Source organism: Pteronotus mesoamericanus, unplaced genomic scaffold (assembly GCF_021234165.1).
Source record: "Pteronotus mesoamericanus isolate MK-2021 breed Mesoamerican mustached bat unplaced genomic scaffold, CSHL_Meso_final contig_398, whole genome shotgun sequence".
Classification (NCBI taxonomy): Eukaryota; Metazoa; Chordata; class Mammalia; order Chiroptera; family Mormoopidae; genus Pteronotus; species Pteronotus mesoamericanus.
Window position 1 is genome coordinate 269,909 of NW_026555149.1, and position 13,356 is coordinate 283,264.

The window sequence follows — 13,356 nt, forward strand, 5'->3', positions numbered from 1 at the left end:
TTTTGTTCTTTAGATTCTGCATAACAGTGAAACCATTTGGTATTTGCCTTTCTCTGACTGACTAATCTCAGTTAGCATAATACCCTGTGGATCCATCCATGTTGTCGCAAATGGCCAGATTTCACTCCTTTTTATTGCTGAGTAACATTCCATTGCGTGTGTGTACACCATTTAATTCAGGTATTTCACCTACAAATAATAATAATATTCCACTCCAGGTACAAGGTAAAAACCTTAATGGTATGCCTTTATTTCTCCCTTCCCACCCATTGGATTCTGTTTCCAATTTTATGTAGACATGTAATTTTGTGCAGACATGTTATATCCCCCGCAACGCATTGTCATTGTTATTGGTTTTCAAAACATTCAGTTAACTTTTAAAGACAGTCCTTTTTAAAAGATATGTTTTTCACTTTTTTTTTGTTTTTGTTTTTTTACCATTTCTATACCTATTCACTTCCTTCTGTTGATCTGGGCTTGTATTTTGTAAAGATTTCCTTCATCCTAAAGAAATGCACTTCAATGTTTTCTATAGTTCTCGCCTAAGGTATACAATTCTAATAGTGTTTTGCTGTTGTTTTACTGGAAAGAAACCTATTTCGCTGTTATTTCTTTAACTTTCTACTTACACTAATATTCAGTAACATAGATTTCTTTTGGACCCCCAGTTCCAGGAAATTTAACACATGTATAGATTCTTGGAGCGACCACTCCAGTCAGTATTCAGAATATTTCCACACTCCCACGAAGTCCCTGAGCGGTGCTATCCCTTGGTAGTTACAGTCTCTCCACACCTAACCACGGCACCACCAATCTGCTCTCAGTCTGGACTGCTTTGTCCTCACAAGGAAGTCATATAAATGGAGCCACATAAAAATGTGACCTTCTGAGACTGGCTTCTATCACTAAGCATAATGATTGTGAGTATCATCCCAGTTGTTGATCATATCAATAGTCCATTCCTCTCTACTAGTGAATAGCATACAGTTGTATGGAAATAATACACTTTGTTGAAGGGCATTTGGATTGCTTCAAGTTTTGGGTAATTATGGGTAGAGATGCTATAAACATCATGTACAGGTATTTGTATGAACTGAAGTTTCAGCTCCTCTGAGGGAAATCTTTCGGGATGTGATGGCTAGGTCACATGGCTAGGTGTACGTTCCACTTCGTAAGAAGCAATGACACTGTTTTCCAGAGTGGCTATACCACTTTACGTTTCCTCCAGCAACATGTGGTAAATCCAGATGCTGTCTGCGTTCAGCATCATTTGCTCTTGTCGGGTGGTTTTTTGCTCTTTTGCCTGCTTTCCTTCCTTCCTTTTCCTTCCTTCCATCCTTCCTTCCTTCCTTCCTTCCTTCCTTCCTTCCTTCCTTCCTTCCTTCCTTCCTTTCTTCCTTCCTTCCTTCCTTCCTTCCTTTTAGCACTTTTATTACAGGAATACTGGTCTCTTACCTTAGTTTTCATTTGCATTTGCCTGAGAGTTAGTGAGGTTGAGCATCATCTGTTCATGTGCTCAGTTGCCAACTATATATAATTTTCCTACTCTTGAGTTCTAGCCCTTCTTTATATATTCTGGTTACAAGACCTTTGTTGGATAAGCAATTAGCAAATACATTGTCCCAGCTTGGGATCTGTCTTTTCAAATCCTTAACAGCATCTTCGATAGAGGAAAAAGGGTTTTTTGGTGTCATGCTTAAAACATCTTTGCCAAACTCCAGGTCGAAGAATTTCTGTTGTTTCCTTGTAAAAGTTTTACAGTTTTATGTTCTCGAGTTATGTCTAAGATGTATTTTTAGAGTTCTAGTAGAAGGTGTGAGGTCCTTTTACTTTTATTTATTTTTTCCATTGAATTGATTGGGGTGACATTGGGAGGTCCCTTTACTTTTAGATGGCCATTTGGTTGTTTCCACACAGTTGTTGAAAGGACAACCCTCTCTTCATTGCATTGCTTTGGTGTCTTTGTCCAAAGAGAATTGGCCACATTTGGTGAGACTAGTCCTGGAATGTCTCCTCTGATCTATTTGTTTGTTTGCCTATCCCTTCACCATTGTCACACTGACTTTTGTTTACTGTAGCTTTATACGTTTTAAAAAGAGGTAATGTGATTCCCCCAACTTTACTCTTTTCGCGATTGTTTTGGCTATCCCCGTTTCTATTATTGTCCAGATATGTGTTAGAATCAGCTTGTCTGTATCTAGAACACATCCTGCTGGGGTTTTTATTGGAATTACACTAAGTCCATAGATGAATTTCAGCAGAATTGACATCATTATTATGTTAAATATTCCAATCCATGACCATGGTGTGTCCCTCCATTTATTTGGGTGTTGTTTCATTTCTTCGCTGTTTCCCCGTTTTCAGCAGGTGCGTGTCCTGTTCATTTGCACACTACTTTACCCGCTTCCTACCTGTTTTCATGCGCGGGCCACACACCAGCTGCTCACAGCTGCCCTGGGAGCTGAGCCCGGCAGGCTGAGCACATGCTCCTGCCCCTACTACCCAGGTGAGGAAACTGAGGCCTGGAGAGATGATGCGACTAAGAATGCTGGCCCACTGGACCGCAGAGCTGGGACACCCTCAGAGTAGCCTAGTCCAATCCCACGCTGTGAGAGGTGGGACCTCTAAGGGACAGAGAGAGAGAAGGCAGGGCCAGGCCACTTGTGGAGGCGGTGGCAGAGCGGGGCCAGAGACCTCAGGCAAGTGGGTTCCCTACTGTGATTCTGTTCCGTCATGTGTGCCACGAGGAACAGTAACTAGGTAATCGCAGAGTATCGGCGAGGTTGGAAGGAGACAGTGCACCAAAGTGCCGGGCCCAGGGCCTGACGGTGATGGTGACAAAGACGAGGAAGAGGAGGAGGAGGAGCAGAATGGATGCCCAGGAAAGTGCCAAAACAGATGTCTCCAGGGGCTGGGACGGATGGCATTGGCAGGACCCTTCACCGTGTAGGGGGAACCTCAGGGGCGGGAAGCCATGAGCCGGGGGGGGGGGCGGTTTCTGGCTCACTGAAGGGAGATGGGGAGTGGTGTGGGCAGTCTGGGAGGGCGGGCAGGTGGGTGTCATCAGAGAGTGAGGAGAGGGGGAGGTGTCACCCCCAAGACACTGTTGAGCCCCTTGGAGGCAGTGGCGGCAGAGTGCAGTGAGCAGAGCAATACCTCTGAACTCAGAGGGTTCTGGGTGCCAGGCCCAGCGCTGCCTCTTCCCGGCTGTGTGCTCGAGGGCGGGCGTCTTCGCTCTCGGAACCTCTGTCCTCATCCGTGGAATGGGCCTGATCATCCCCTCCCCTCAGGGATGTCTGGTAAACAACACATAGGCCCGTACAGGACATGGTAAGGGAGCAGTCGGAAAACTGTATGCGTACTAGTCAATAACTGGAAACAAGTGAACCGAGGAATTCTTGTCCACCGCCAAGAGTGAGAGGAGTCCGAGGGCACAGGCCTGTGTGGGGAAAAACGCTGTGGAGCTGCCCAGGCGCCCGCACACCTCATCCGAGGGCCCGGTGCGCAGTAGGTTCTCAGGAAACACTTGGGGAGCCTGTGGAAGGCCCGGGGCTGGGGGAAGGTGGGAGGCCTGCCTTGGTGTCACGGCAGCCCTGTGAGGGAGGAGGTGGGCCACCTCCAAGGTGACCAGCCTGGCCGTCCTGGGGGACCCACAGTCTGGCTGCATTCCCCAGGGCCCTCCAGCCTCCTCCCTGCTCTCTTCCTCCCTGACTGCCCTGCAGGGTGTTGGGGGAGTGGGCCCCTGGGGGGACAGCTGTGGGGAAGGGGTGTGGACAGGGGAGAGTGCTGTAAGCCTGCAGGCCTGGGGACTTGGTGACGTCCCAGCACCCTGTCTCTGATGGCTGCCTTCTCCTCCTTTCCAGATGAGCTGTCATACCTCAAGTGCCTTCTGCACACAGTGCTCAAACTCACACCTGTGGCTCTCGTGGCAGCCCCACATGCATCCTTGAAAAGGCATGTGCCTACTGGGTGCACAGCAGGTCCTTGGGAGTTTCCCAGGTGGAGGGTGCCAGAAATGTCATTTATCATTCATCACCCAAGGGCATTCATCACAACCCAGGCATCCATCAGCCCTCACCCCGACATCTCCAGCCTGCACCTGGAAACCTAAAGGGGACCCCATTTCATTCGGAATCACAGTGTCCATTTGGCTAAGCAGGGACCCAGCAGCCAGGGAGGCAGAAATGACAGCACTGGGCAAACAGACAGAATCCCTCCTGAAGCCTGTCTTTAAGGGAGGGGTGCAGACAGAGCCAATTTCCTGGGGATGACACTTATGCAGCCCCACAGGACCCTGCGCTCAGAAGGGCTCCACACACGATTCAAGGCTCTGCAGTTGTTCTCTTGGAATTCTTAATAATTTGTGAGTAAGGGGACCCACGTTTGCGTTTTCTACTGGGCCCAGCAAATCACGCAGCTGGGTCTAGGTCAGGATCCAGGTCTGGCCAAGGGAGGAGGACCTCTTCTCAGGGAAAAGAGGCAGTGGGGGTGGGGGGCAGGGGCCCTTTCACTACTCTGTCCCTCCTCTTACCCTGGGGCCTTGTCCTCCCACCATGTGGACATCACTCAGGCACCTGAGGCAGCTCCAGACACTGTCCCCGCCCACTATGGAGCCCTTCTCGGGGGACCTCTGTGTCTCTGCCCTCCCTGTTGTCCACTGGAGAAATTGCAGAACCAGCCGCACCCCCCGCAAGCATCACGCAGCTCTTGAAAACGCCAGGGCCTAGGCCCGGCCTTGGCCTCACTGGCACAACCCTGCTTCCATTGAAAGGCTCCCAAGCCCCAAACAAGCCTCAGGTCACCGCCACAGGCAATGGGCTTTCGAGGTCTATGGCAGCTTTGATTTCATGAAATCTACTCTCAGCAATAATGACCTTCCTTCCACCTGCTGGAGGGGAGAGGACGTCACCTTGAGGCCTACCTCATTGTCCTTATGGGTCTATCCGAAGGATGACGTCCTGAGCTTGTGTGGATGACGATGGAAGGGTTCGAGGCTGGCACCTCCACAGGTGGGGGCGGGGAGGTGTGTCCTGGTGGGTGACTGTGGATCCTGCCCCTTGGTGGGAGGGAGAGTGGCACCAACGCACAGCCTCCACCCCACCCCTTCCCCTGCTTCCCGCGCCCCCTCCCCATCGTGGTCTGACTGGTGCTGCACCGTGCAGGAAATCACGAAACTATGTGGACCAAAGCCTCTTGAAACTCATGATCTCCACACTCACAGGTGCCTCCACATCTCCTGGCGCCCTGCCTCCCTCTCTGGTAAAGGCAAGCCCCCTGACCCCATCCCAGAGAGCCGACCATGGGCCGCTCAGAGCACAGGTAATGGAGGAAATGTCCCAATTCGTTTTGCAACTTTAATGTGACACTGATACCAAAAACACGACAGCACGACAACAGCACACGATGAAAGCAGGAGAGCGCAGAGAGCTTTGTCTTGCACGCCATCTCCGATGGGCAAGCAGAGGCGGCCTAGACGGCCGTGTGAACACGGAGTCTGAGGGGGCACTCTGGCTAGATGAGTGATTGCTGCAGTTCGTCAGCGTTGTCTGCAAACGCAGGACACGGGAGCAAAAATAAGCGGAAATACAGGTGACACAGTGAGGGATATAAAGAACAAAACAAGGGTCTGCCCACATTCTCACTGCTTCCCCCTCCCCATGCCAGGCCTTCTGCTGACTTCTCGCTGACTTCTGCTGAGCCCCTCCCGGTCCGCCCTCCAGAGTCTCACTTGTCGCCCAAAAACCTTACTGGATCCAAGAGAAGAAGTTGGCACTCGTTCTGGCGGCATTTCTGGTCCGGATGGTGGAACTGGTGCTAGGGCCATCTAGGATGCTGGTGTTGGCCCCACCATTGGTGCCACTGCTGACGCCAGCTCTCCAAGTGGCTCTCCCATTGGCACGGTTGCTGTTCAGAATGTACTGATGGTATCTGGCCCAGAAAGCAAAGGGGATCCTGGCCCAGGCGTCGCCAAAATCTCCGTCCTCATCCCAGGTCAGGAGCTCCACCTGTATGTCATCCCAGCTCCACCGTCCAATCAGAGCTTCATCCCCGATGTTCATCTGGGCCCTCATCTGGGCCCTGGCGTGTTCCTCAGCCATATCCACATCCATCGTCTTGAAAGCATCATCCACAGCCTCCAGGAAATGGGCCCTCCATTCCCGGGGGTCTCGGTTCTGATACTGCAATGTAATAACACCAACCATCCTAACTGCTCTCCCACATTTGCCGAGCACCTGCTTCCCACTGGACACCCTCCTGTGCAGTGTGCGTGATCACAATAAAAAGAAAGACCACTTTTTTTTTTTTTTTTTTCTGGAGCCGAGCTCCTCCTCTTCTGGACCAGGCCTGGGATTTCGCCCCCATCCCTCACGTGCACTGTGTCTGCGAACTTGGGCAAATCACCTTGGAACCTTTCTGAGCCTCAGTGTCTGCACTGGACACACAAATGGCATAGGGAGCCCATGATCGAGAAACAGACAAGGTATGGGAAGTGCCAGCCCCTGGGCCTGGCCCCCAGCAGAGGCTCTCCATTACCTGGGCAATAAATCTCAGCACCCTCATCTTGCTGGTCTCGTGGCGGGCCCGCAGGCCCCAGAGGAATTCATACTCGGGGGGGCTGCTGTTGGGGATCTTCTTGTATTCCAGGTACCTCAGTGGAGAGGAAAATAAACTTTTGCCTCCAGCCAGGGAGACCTGTTGTCTCACTAATGGCTCCCAGGGGGCCCCTTTCCGGTCCCAAGGCAGCAGCTCAGCTCCTGCAAGAGGCCTGCCCTGACCCTCCAGCCGGTGCCCCACTCCCAAGCTCACTCTCAGGGTTTCTGCCTCCAGTACTGAGGCCTTCAAAACCCTGGGCTGTCCATTCCTGACTAGCAGCCACAGGGAGGTGTGTGGGCGGGGGTCGGGGGGAGGAAGCACATGTAGTGTGTTTGTCCATAGTAAGACCACGGTTTTGTGCCCCTTGTCACAACGATTCCCGGATTCCTGGTGGGTGTGTCGTAAACCGTGGAGCCATTTCTTCAGGCCCCCTGCTCTGAGCACGCCCCACCACAGCGTCTTGTCCGTGGCCTGGCTGAGCGCTGGGACAGTCTACCATGGAAAAGGACTGTGAAGGGAAGAAACGGTCCACCAAAAGCAGCGTACTCCATATGCACTCCCGACCGTGTGAGTGCACACGTGTTCTCCGGGGCCAAGGATTGGCTGGGCCCTGGCCAGTAAGTCAGAAGGGCTGGGCTCTGGGCTTGAGTGGGCCCTTTACCAGCGAGGGCCACGCTCAGACTTCCACTCTGGAGCCCCAGGTTCCTGGTATGTAAAGCAGGGGATATTCTCCTGCAGCCTGCAGAGCAGGTGCTTGGATGGTGTGGTGGTTGTAACACACCCCGCACCATGTTCTCAACCAACACGTGCTCCCTTTCCCCAAGAATGCCCTGGCATTCTAAGCCCCCTGGCTCTCACGGACCCCCACCCACACTCACCCCAGAGACTCCATCCCTCCTGTGTTAAGACCTAGGACCGGGAATGGCTTCCTCAGCCAGACCAGCACAAGGAAGTCCCGAGTGTGAGAAAAAGTTACCTCGGCCAGTACTTACTTCTGCTTCACAAAGTCGTCTGTAATGAGCTTCCTCAGATCGCCAAGGAATGGGTGCCTCACCCTGGGGGCAAGGAAAGGAGTCCATGACTAGAGCCAGTGGCAGTGCCCGGACGTGGGCAGGAGCACTCGCTACCAGGATTGAGAACTTCCTGGCCCATGGGGCAGCCCCATGAGGCCTGGGCATGCAGCAGAGGTCCAACAGCAATGGCCGACATAGGGGTTTGATGGAGCCCCAAATTCTGATGGTTTCTCCTAGATCTCCTCTGGGGACAGAGAGGGAACATGGAGCAGAGAGGGGGCTGAGAGTTCAGGACCATTTCGCCATGCACCCTGGTGAGGCCCTTTGCACTCTGCCTAGTCCAGGACGCCCACTCCCCTGCACCAGACCATCAGGTTGTTGCAATCCTGGGGCTTCCTGTGCCCAAGGACAACGCTGAGGGGCAGTGAGAGCCCAGAAAGCCCAATCATACCCAGGGCGCAGTCCCATCTTGCGTAGTGCCTCCCAGAGGACAGCTGCCAGGGGAGATGAGGTACAAGAATTTGAAACACGAAGGTGAGACGAGGGGGTGGAGGCAACCCCCCACCTGCAGGCCCAGCCACTCACCCTCGCTGGCACGGTTGCCATTCATGAAGATGACTCCCAGAATCACCAAGAGGAGACTCAGCCTGGGAGTGTCCTTGGTCCTAAAGGTGTAGAAGGAAGGATCCTGTCCAGCAGCCATTTGCCCAAGAGACCACAGTCCGCTCACCCAACTAGCCTCTCCCAGACTGCTCCACTCGCTACAGGCCAAGTCTTCCCTCTCTGCGCATGGCTTGCTACCTGATCCAGACAACTCATTCCTCCTCCGCTTGCGACTGCATCACTTCATCCATCAGATGTGGATGCTAACACCCCCTCCCAGGATTCTGCCAAGGACAGGACTGGGCAGCGGGGGCAAATGCTTGCCAAAGCTGTGTCCAGAGGCTCACCCACACCTTCCCTGCCCTTTGCCCATGGGGCCTACACTGGTCAGAAAGCTCCCCCGGGACCAACCACTCTGCCCAGCCCAGGCCAGGCACTTTGCAGGAAGAGGAGAGCACCAGGAAGCCTGCTTGCTTAGAAGGAAGGAGGTGGGTGGGCAGGGGTGGAATCCTGGCCTCGCCCGTCTGGTAATCACTTGACACCTGTAGGTGGGCACTGTGTTAGGCCCTCCAGCCCTGTTTTCCTGTTTCTCTGAGAGGAGGGGGAGGCACCAGCTGGGAAGGCCACAACCCTCCTGCCCTTTCTCACTTTCCCAGGAGGCGAGCTGAAGAATCCTGTGTGCAGACAAGAATGTACAGATGTTCTTCCTTGTCGATCTCCTTCAGGTGGATCCCGAACTTCTACACGGGGAGAAAACAAGCCTGTGAGGTCAAAAGCCCAGGCCAGATGTCCTGCAGGCAGTCTCTCCATTCCCTGCCAGAACATTTCCTAGGCAGGGAACCCAATGTCGTGGGGGAGGACGGAAGAGAGGGTGCAGAGGAACTGGCCCGTGGGAGCTCTGGCACGGGCCGAGGCAACGGGACCCACTGCAGGAGACAAGAGACCTCCGAGAGCACGAGGGAGAGGAAGTATGCAGTGGGAGCTCGCAGGTGGAAAAGCTAGGCAAGGCTTCCAGAGCAGGCAGTACTGACACTGGGCCCCCAAAGAGTGCAGGGTACAAGGCTTCCCTGCCGCTCACGTTCCACAGAGCTGCCCCCCATCCCCGCACCCACCTTTTCCAAGGTGTATGTTGCTCGTTCAATGATCTCTGGGAAGTGTTCGTCGTATTCTCGGATGACGTCCTTCAGCATGTCTGCAGGAGGAGATAGGTGGGAAAGCACCTGGGCTGAGCAGGGACCACAGAGTTGCAGTCCCTCGGTCAGCCCTGCTGCAGAGGGGAGCACAGTCAGGACCCCGCGTACTGTGCACTCAGAGCCATCAGGCAAGGCCTGATAGTTGGGGGTACATGATGGGGAGCCCCCTGGGGAGGGTTGGGGGAGGGGGGACGGCAGAGCTCAGGGACGGGGCACAGTTGTCTACCTGAGCGCTTGATGGGGATCTTCTTGTAGTCCTTAATCATCAGATATTTCACCAACTTATTTGCCTGGAGAAGGGGAGGTGAAGGCATGTGTGAGCTCAAAGAACCGGCCAGCAAGGGGGGAGGAGGGAGAGGGGAAGGGCAGACCCCTTACCCTCTCTTGCAGAAGAGTCACGTTGCGGGGTGGCAAGCACAGTACGTGCCTCGAGGGTACCTGGGACCTCAGGGCCACCGGGGGCCGAGGGGCCATCTGAGCCCGCGGGGCCATCTGAGCCCTCACTGTCAATGGGGGCTGCGATGTCCTCCAGGTCGGTGGGACAGCAGGAGGCTCTCTCTCCTCCTCGCTGCTTTCATACTCATCATCCAGGTGCTTGGACTGTAGCATTGGGGAGAGGAGAGACCCAGGGCTACCAAGCTTACTGTGCCCAAGCGCCTGGCAACATCTTCACCAGAGCAGGTACTTGGAAATAAGAGTAGTAGGAACAGCGGATGACATGTGCAGAGGGCTTACTAAGTGCCAGGCACTGAGCCAACCTCTTCTCCCTCCAGGCCAGAGGGTAGCGACTACATGGAGTAAAAACATGCTAGCACACTTGTGTTGTAGAAACTTGGACAAGCTGAGAGAAGAAGTGGGGAGGGGAGGAGAAGGGAAGGGAAGAGACAGGAGGGGAGGGAAGGAGAGGCGAGAGGAGGAGAGAGGAGGAGAGAGGAGGGGAGAGGAGGGGAGAGGAGGGGAGAGGAGGGGAGAGGAGGGGAGAAGCGGGGAGGGGAGTGGAGAGGGGAAGGAGAAGAACAAGGGGGGTTTGGAGAAGGCAGGGAGGTCTCACCTTCTTTGTCCTCTTGCCTCCCATCCTGGCCCAGGGCTCAGCACTGTTCTGAGCAGTAGCAGCTGCACTCTCAGGCTCAGGGGCGCTCGTGGCCATCTTGGCCTTGGCAGCAGCTGCTGCCACAACATTCTGAGGCTCCACCCACCGAGTCTTAGCGAGAGCCTTCCCAGACTTGGTTGTTTTGGGCCGGGTGGCTGCCCCCTCCCCGGCAGATGCTGTCTGAGGCACCCGGGAGGCAGCACTGGGGCCCTCTCTGGCCGCCTCTTGGGTTAGGGCAGGCCTCTTGGGGCGTGGGAAGGCTATGCCACTGACACCAGCCGGCTGGGTGAAATCAAAGACATCATTCTGACCCAGAAAGGCTGTCTTGAGCTGGGTGGCATCCACCTCACTGGCACATGGAGCCTGAGAGGAAGCAAAGGCAGTACTGGGACCCTCAGTAGCAGCCTCCCGGGCCTCGGAGGCTGGCTGGGGCTGTGAGGAGGTTGCTGGAGCCCCAGAGGCAGCCATCTCACTGTTGACTGGCATCTGGGAGCTGTGCGGAGAAGCAAGGGTTGTGTCAGGGGTGGCTTCCTGAGCCTCGACCGCATATGTCATGGGCTGGGTATCCTCTCTCAAGGCCTGGTCTGTGGCCAGCGGGTGGTTAGTGACCACCTGATTGTAGATGGCACGAGCAGCAGCGGCAGCAGCCCGAGCAGCGCGGTTGGAGGCGGCAGCTCGGGCTACATTGGCAGCCCGAGCCTCCGCCTCATTGGCAAGTGTTTCTGGATCCAGCTGAAATGCCTCCACCAGAGTCCGGGCCAGCATAGGGTTTTCCAGTTCCCAGGGCTCATTCTGAAAGGCCAGAGAGAAGGGTACAGGAAGGCAGACAACTTTATACACTCGCATCATGCTTCCTTGTGCTGGCCAGCCTCTCCTGCAGGCAGCCATCCAGCCCCCACCACCCGTAAGACCCTCCCCAACCCCCTTTCTCCCTGCAGGAAAGGGAAGGTTTGGTTTGGAGTGGCTAAGCAGTCCTTCCCCATCAACCCTTCCCTCTGCATAAAACCTCCCCTCCCCTCCCAGTTTTGGCAGGGCCAGCAGGTGGCCAAGAAGGGGCCTCACCGCCAAGATGTGAAGGCCTGGACCCAAGCTCCCAAAGGCTCTGAGGAGACGAATGTCAAAGCTGGTAAAGGTGCCATAGCCTCCGAAAGCACCAAATTCTTCATACTCATTTCCTTCAACCATCTCTTCCTCCCCAACTTCATCACTACCCTCATCCATGTCTTCAGCGTTGTAGCTTTCCGATTCCATACGGAAGCTCCCCTCAGCCATGCTGGGGTCCCAAGAAGAAGAAAGCTCAGCCTGAGAGGGAGGGCGAGGCCTCCTGGGTCGGGGGGAGGGATCCAATGGAGGCCTGATCTCTCGGGAGACTGAGGGGGAGGGAGCAGCCGTCATCCCTTTACTAGGCAGTAGGGGTTGGGGGTGAAGTCTGTTGGGGTAGATTCTGTCAGAGTCGGAGCCCTTAGAGGTAGAAGAGATCGGAGAAGACCTCCCCACTGAAAGGTCCGGGCAGGTTCCCCATCCCAGTGGCTTGATTTGAATGGACGGGTGGACTGGCGGGCTTGGGTCTGAAGAGCCCCTAAGGGGATGGATGCAGGAAGAGAAGGAGAAACAAAGGGCCTGAATTGGAGGGCTGGAGCAGGGAGCCAGGATGAAGGGTGAGCAGATGAAATGTGAGGGCTCAGACACATGGGGACCGCGAAAAGCTCTGGGAAACTGAATCCCAGGAATCCTTTGGCGAAGTCCGGCTGGGTGGGGGGATTCCGGTCAGGCTGGGCTCACACAGGAGCGCTGGGGGTAGATGGGGTGGGGGCCGTGGATTAGGCGAGGCTCCATTTGGAGCGCTGGAGGTCTCAAAACCCAGGATTGCAACTCCAGGAAGGAGGCAAAGCGGTCAGCTGGGTGGGAGTGCCCTAGGAGTGGCTGGGCGGGGATGGGGCCTGCGCCTAAGGCAGCTCAGCCCAGAGCACACGGGTCTGCTAAAGCGGTTCAGATCGGGGAGCCTGGGTCTGGCGGCGGTGGGGAGGGGACTCCTATCTAGACCGCGGGTCTAACGGGGTTCAGGTTTTGAGTGCTTGGGCTTTGTTCAGCTCCCGGGTGAGGGGAGCGTTGTAGGGAGGTGGGGTGCGCTGTGCGGGGAGGGGTAGCGCAGCGTTCCACCCACCCTCTCCCGGTCCTGTCCGAGGCTAGATCCTTACCTTCCCTGGGGCTCCAATGGCGTCGGCCCTCAGCACCGGGAACCCCGCAGCCGCGCCCTCGCCTACTGCTGCCAGCACAGCAGCTTCCACCACCCCGCCCCTTTTCTCCGCACACACCCCGCGGCTGGGCAGCCTGCGCATGCGCCGACCCCTCCAGCCCGCCCGTTTTCCCAACAAAAGCCCTGTCCACCAGGTCCCCAGCGCGCAGGCGACTCCGGGGGTGGGGGGCGGGCGGGCGGGATTGGGGGGCGTTTTCTCCTTCCCGCCAGATTCCCCTTTCCACCACCGCCTCTGACTTGCAGGCACGACCTCACACCGGGCGGCGCAGTTCAACCCACTCAATCATCTACCCTCAGTACCCCCCACTTTTGCAGCTCTGCCCTCCTCTTTTCCCCTAAGCTCCTCCAGGGTGCTCTGGAATCCACTATGCACCGGTTCCCCCAGCATGATCCTTAGGTCACAAATACAGAGGTCTCTAGCAACAAGGGAAATGCAAATGGCCAGAGGATGCCAGTTCCCTTTGTGTTCCCCGCCACTATCCACCTCTGTGGCCTTCGGGCACACTGGGAACATCTGCTTCCCCAGCCACTCTTTATGCAGCTGGTACATCACAGCCACAAATTGGCCGCGGCTTGTCTTCCTCTCACAGCTGCCCTGGGCGGTGG

General features: G+C 55.5%; 1 protein-coding gene and 1 non-coding gene across 4 annotated transcripts; both read right to left on the reverse strand.

Moving 5' to 3' along the window:
- Positions 1-5,355: 5,355 nt before the first annotated feature.
- On the reverse strand, positions 5,356-12,765 carry LOC129073266 (melanoma-associated antigen D4). Of its 3 annotated transcripts, none has more exons than XM_054576930.1 (13): positions 12,692-12,765; positions 11,556-11,795; positions 10,455-11,285; positions 9,782-10,003; positions 9,630-9,693; positions 9,323-9,402; positions 8,859-8,950; positions 8,193-8,272; positions 8,059-8,101; positions 7,587-7,649; positions 6,535-6,649; positions 5,749-6,179; positions 5,356-5,546 (listed from the first exon to the last, which is right to left on the reverse strand). In XM_054576930.1, the coding sequence occupies exons 2-13, from the start codon at positions 11,763-11,765 to the stop codon at positions 5,537-5,539; spliced, it is 2,241 nt and encodes a 746-aa protein (XP_054432905.1). In that variant the 5' UTR covers positions 11,766-11,795; positions 12,692-12,765; the 3' UTR covers positions 5,356-5,536. The 3 variants fall into 3 exon arrangements, with proteins under 3 accessions (XP_054432905.1, XP_054432906.1, XP_054432907.1); XM_054576931.1 differs by having other exon boundaries at positions 11,556-11,766; positions 12,692-12,748; XM_054576932.1 differs by having other exon boundaries at positions 11,556-11,595; positions 12,692-12,730.
- On the reverse strand, positions 6,914-7,043 carry LOC129073275 (small nucleolar RNA SNORA11). The gene has a single exon (XR_008529427.1). It is a non-coding gene; the product is annotated as a small nucleolar RNA SNORA11 (small nucleolar RNA).
- Positions 12,766-13,356: the final 591 nt, after the last annotated feature.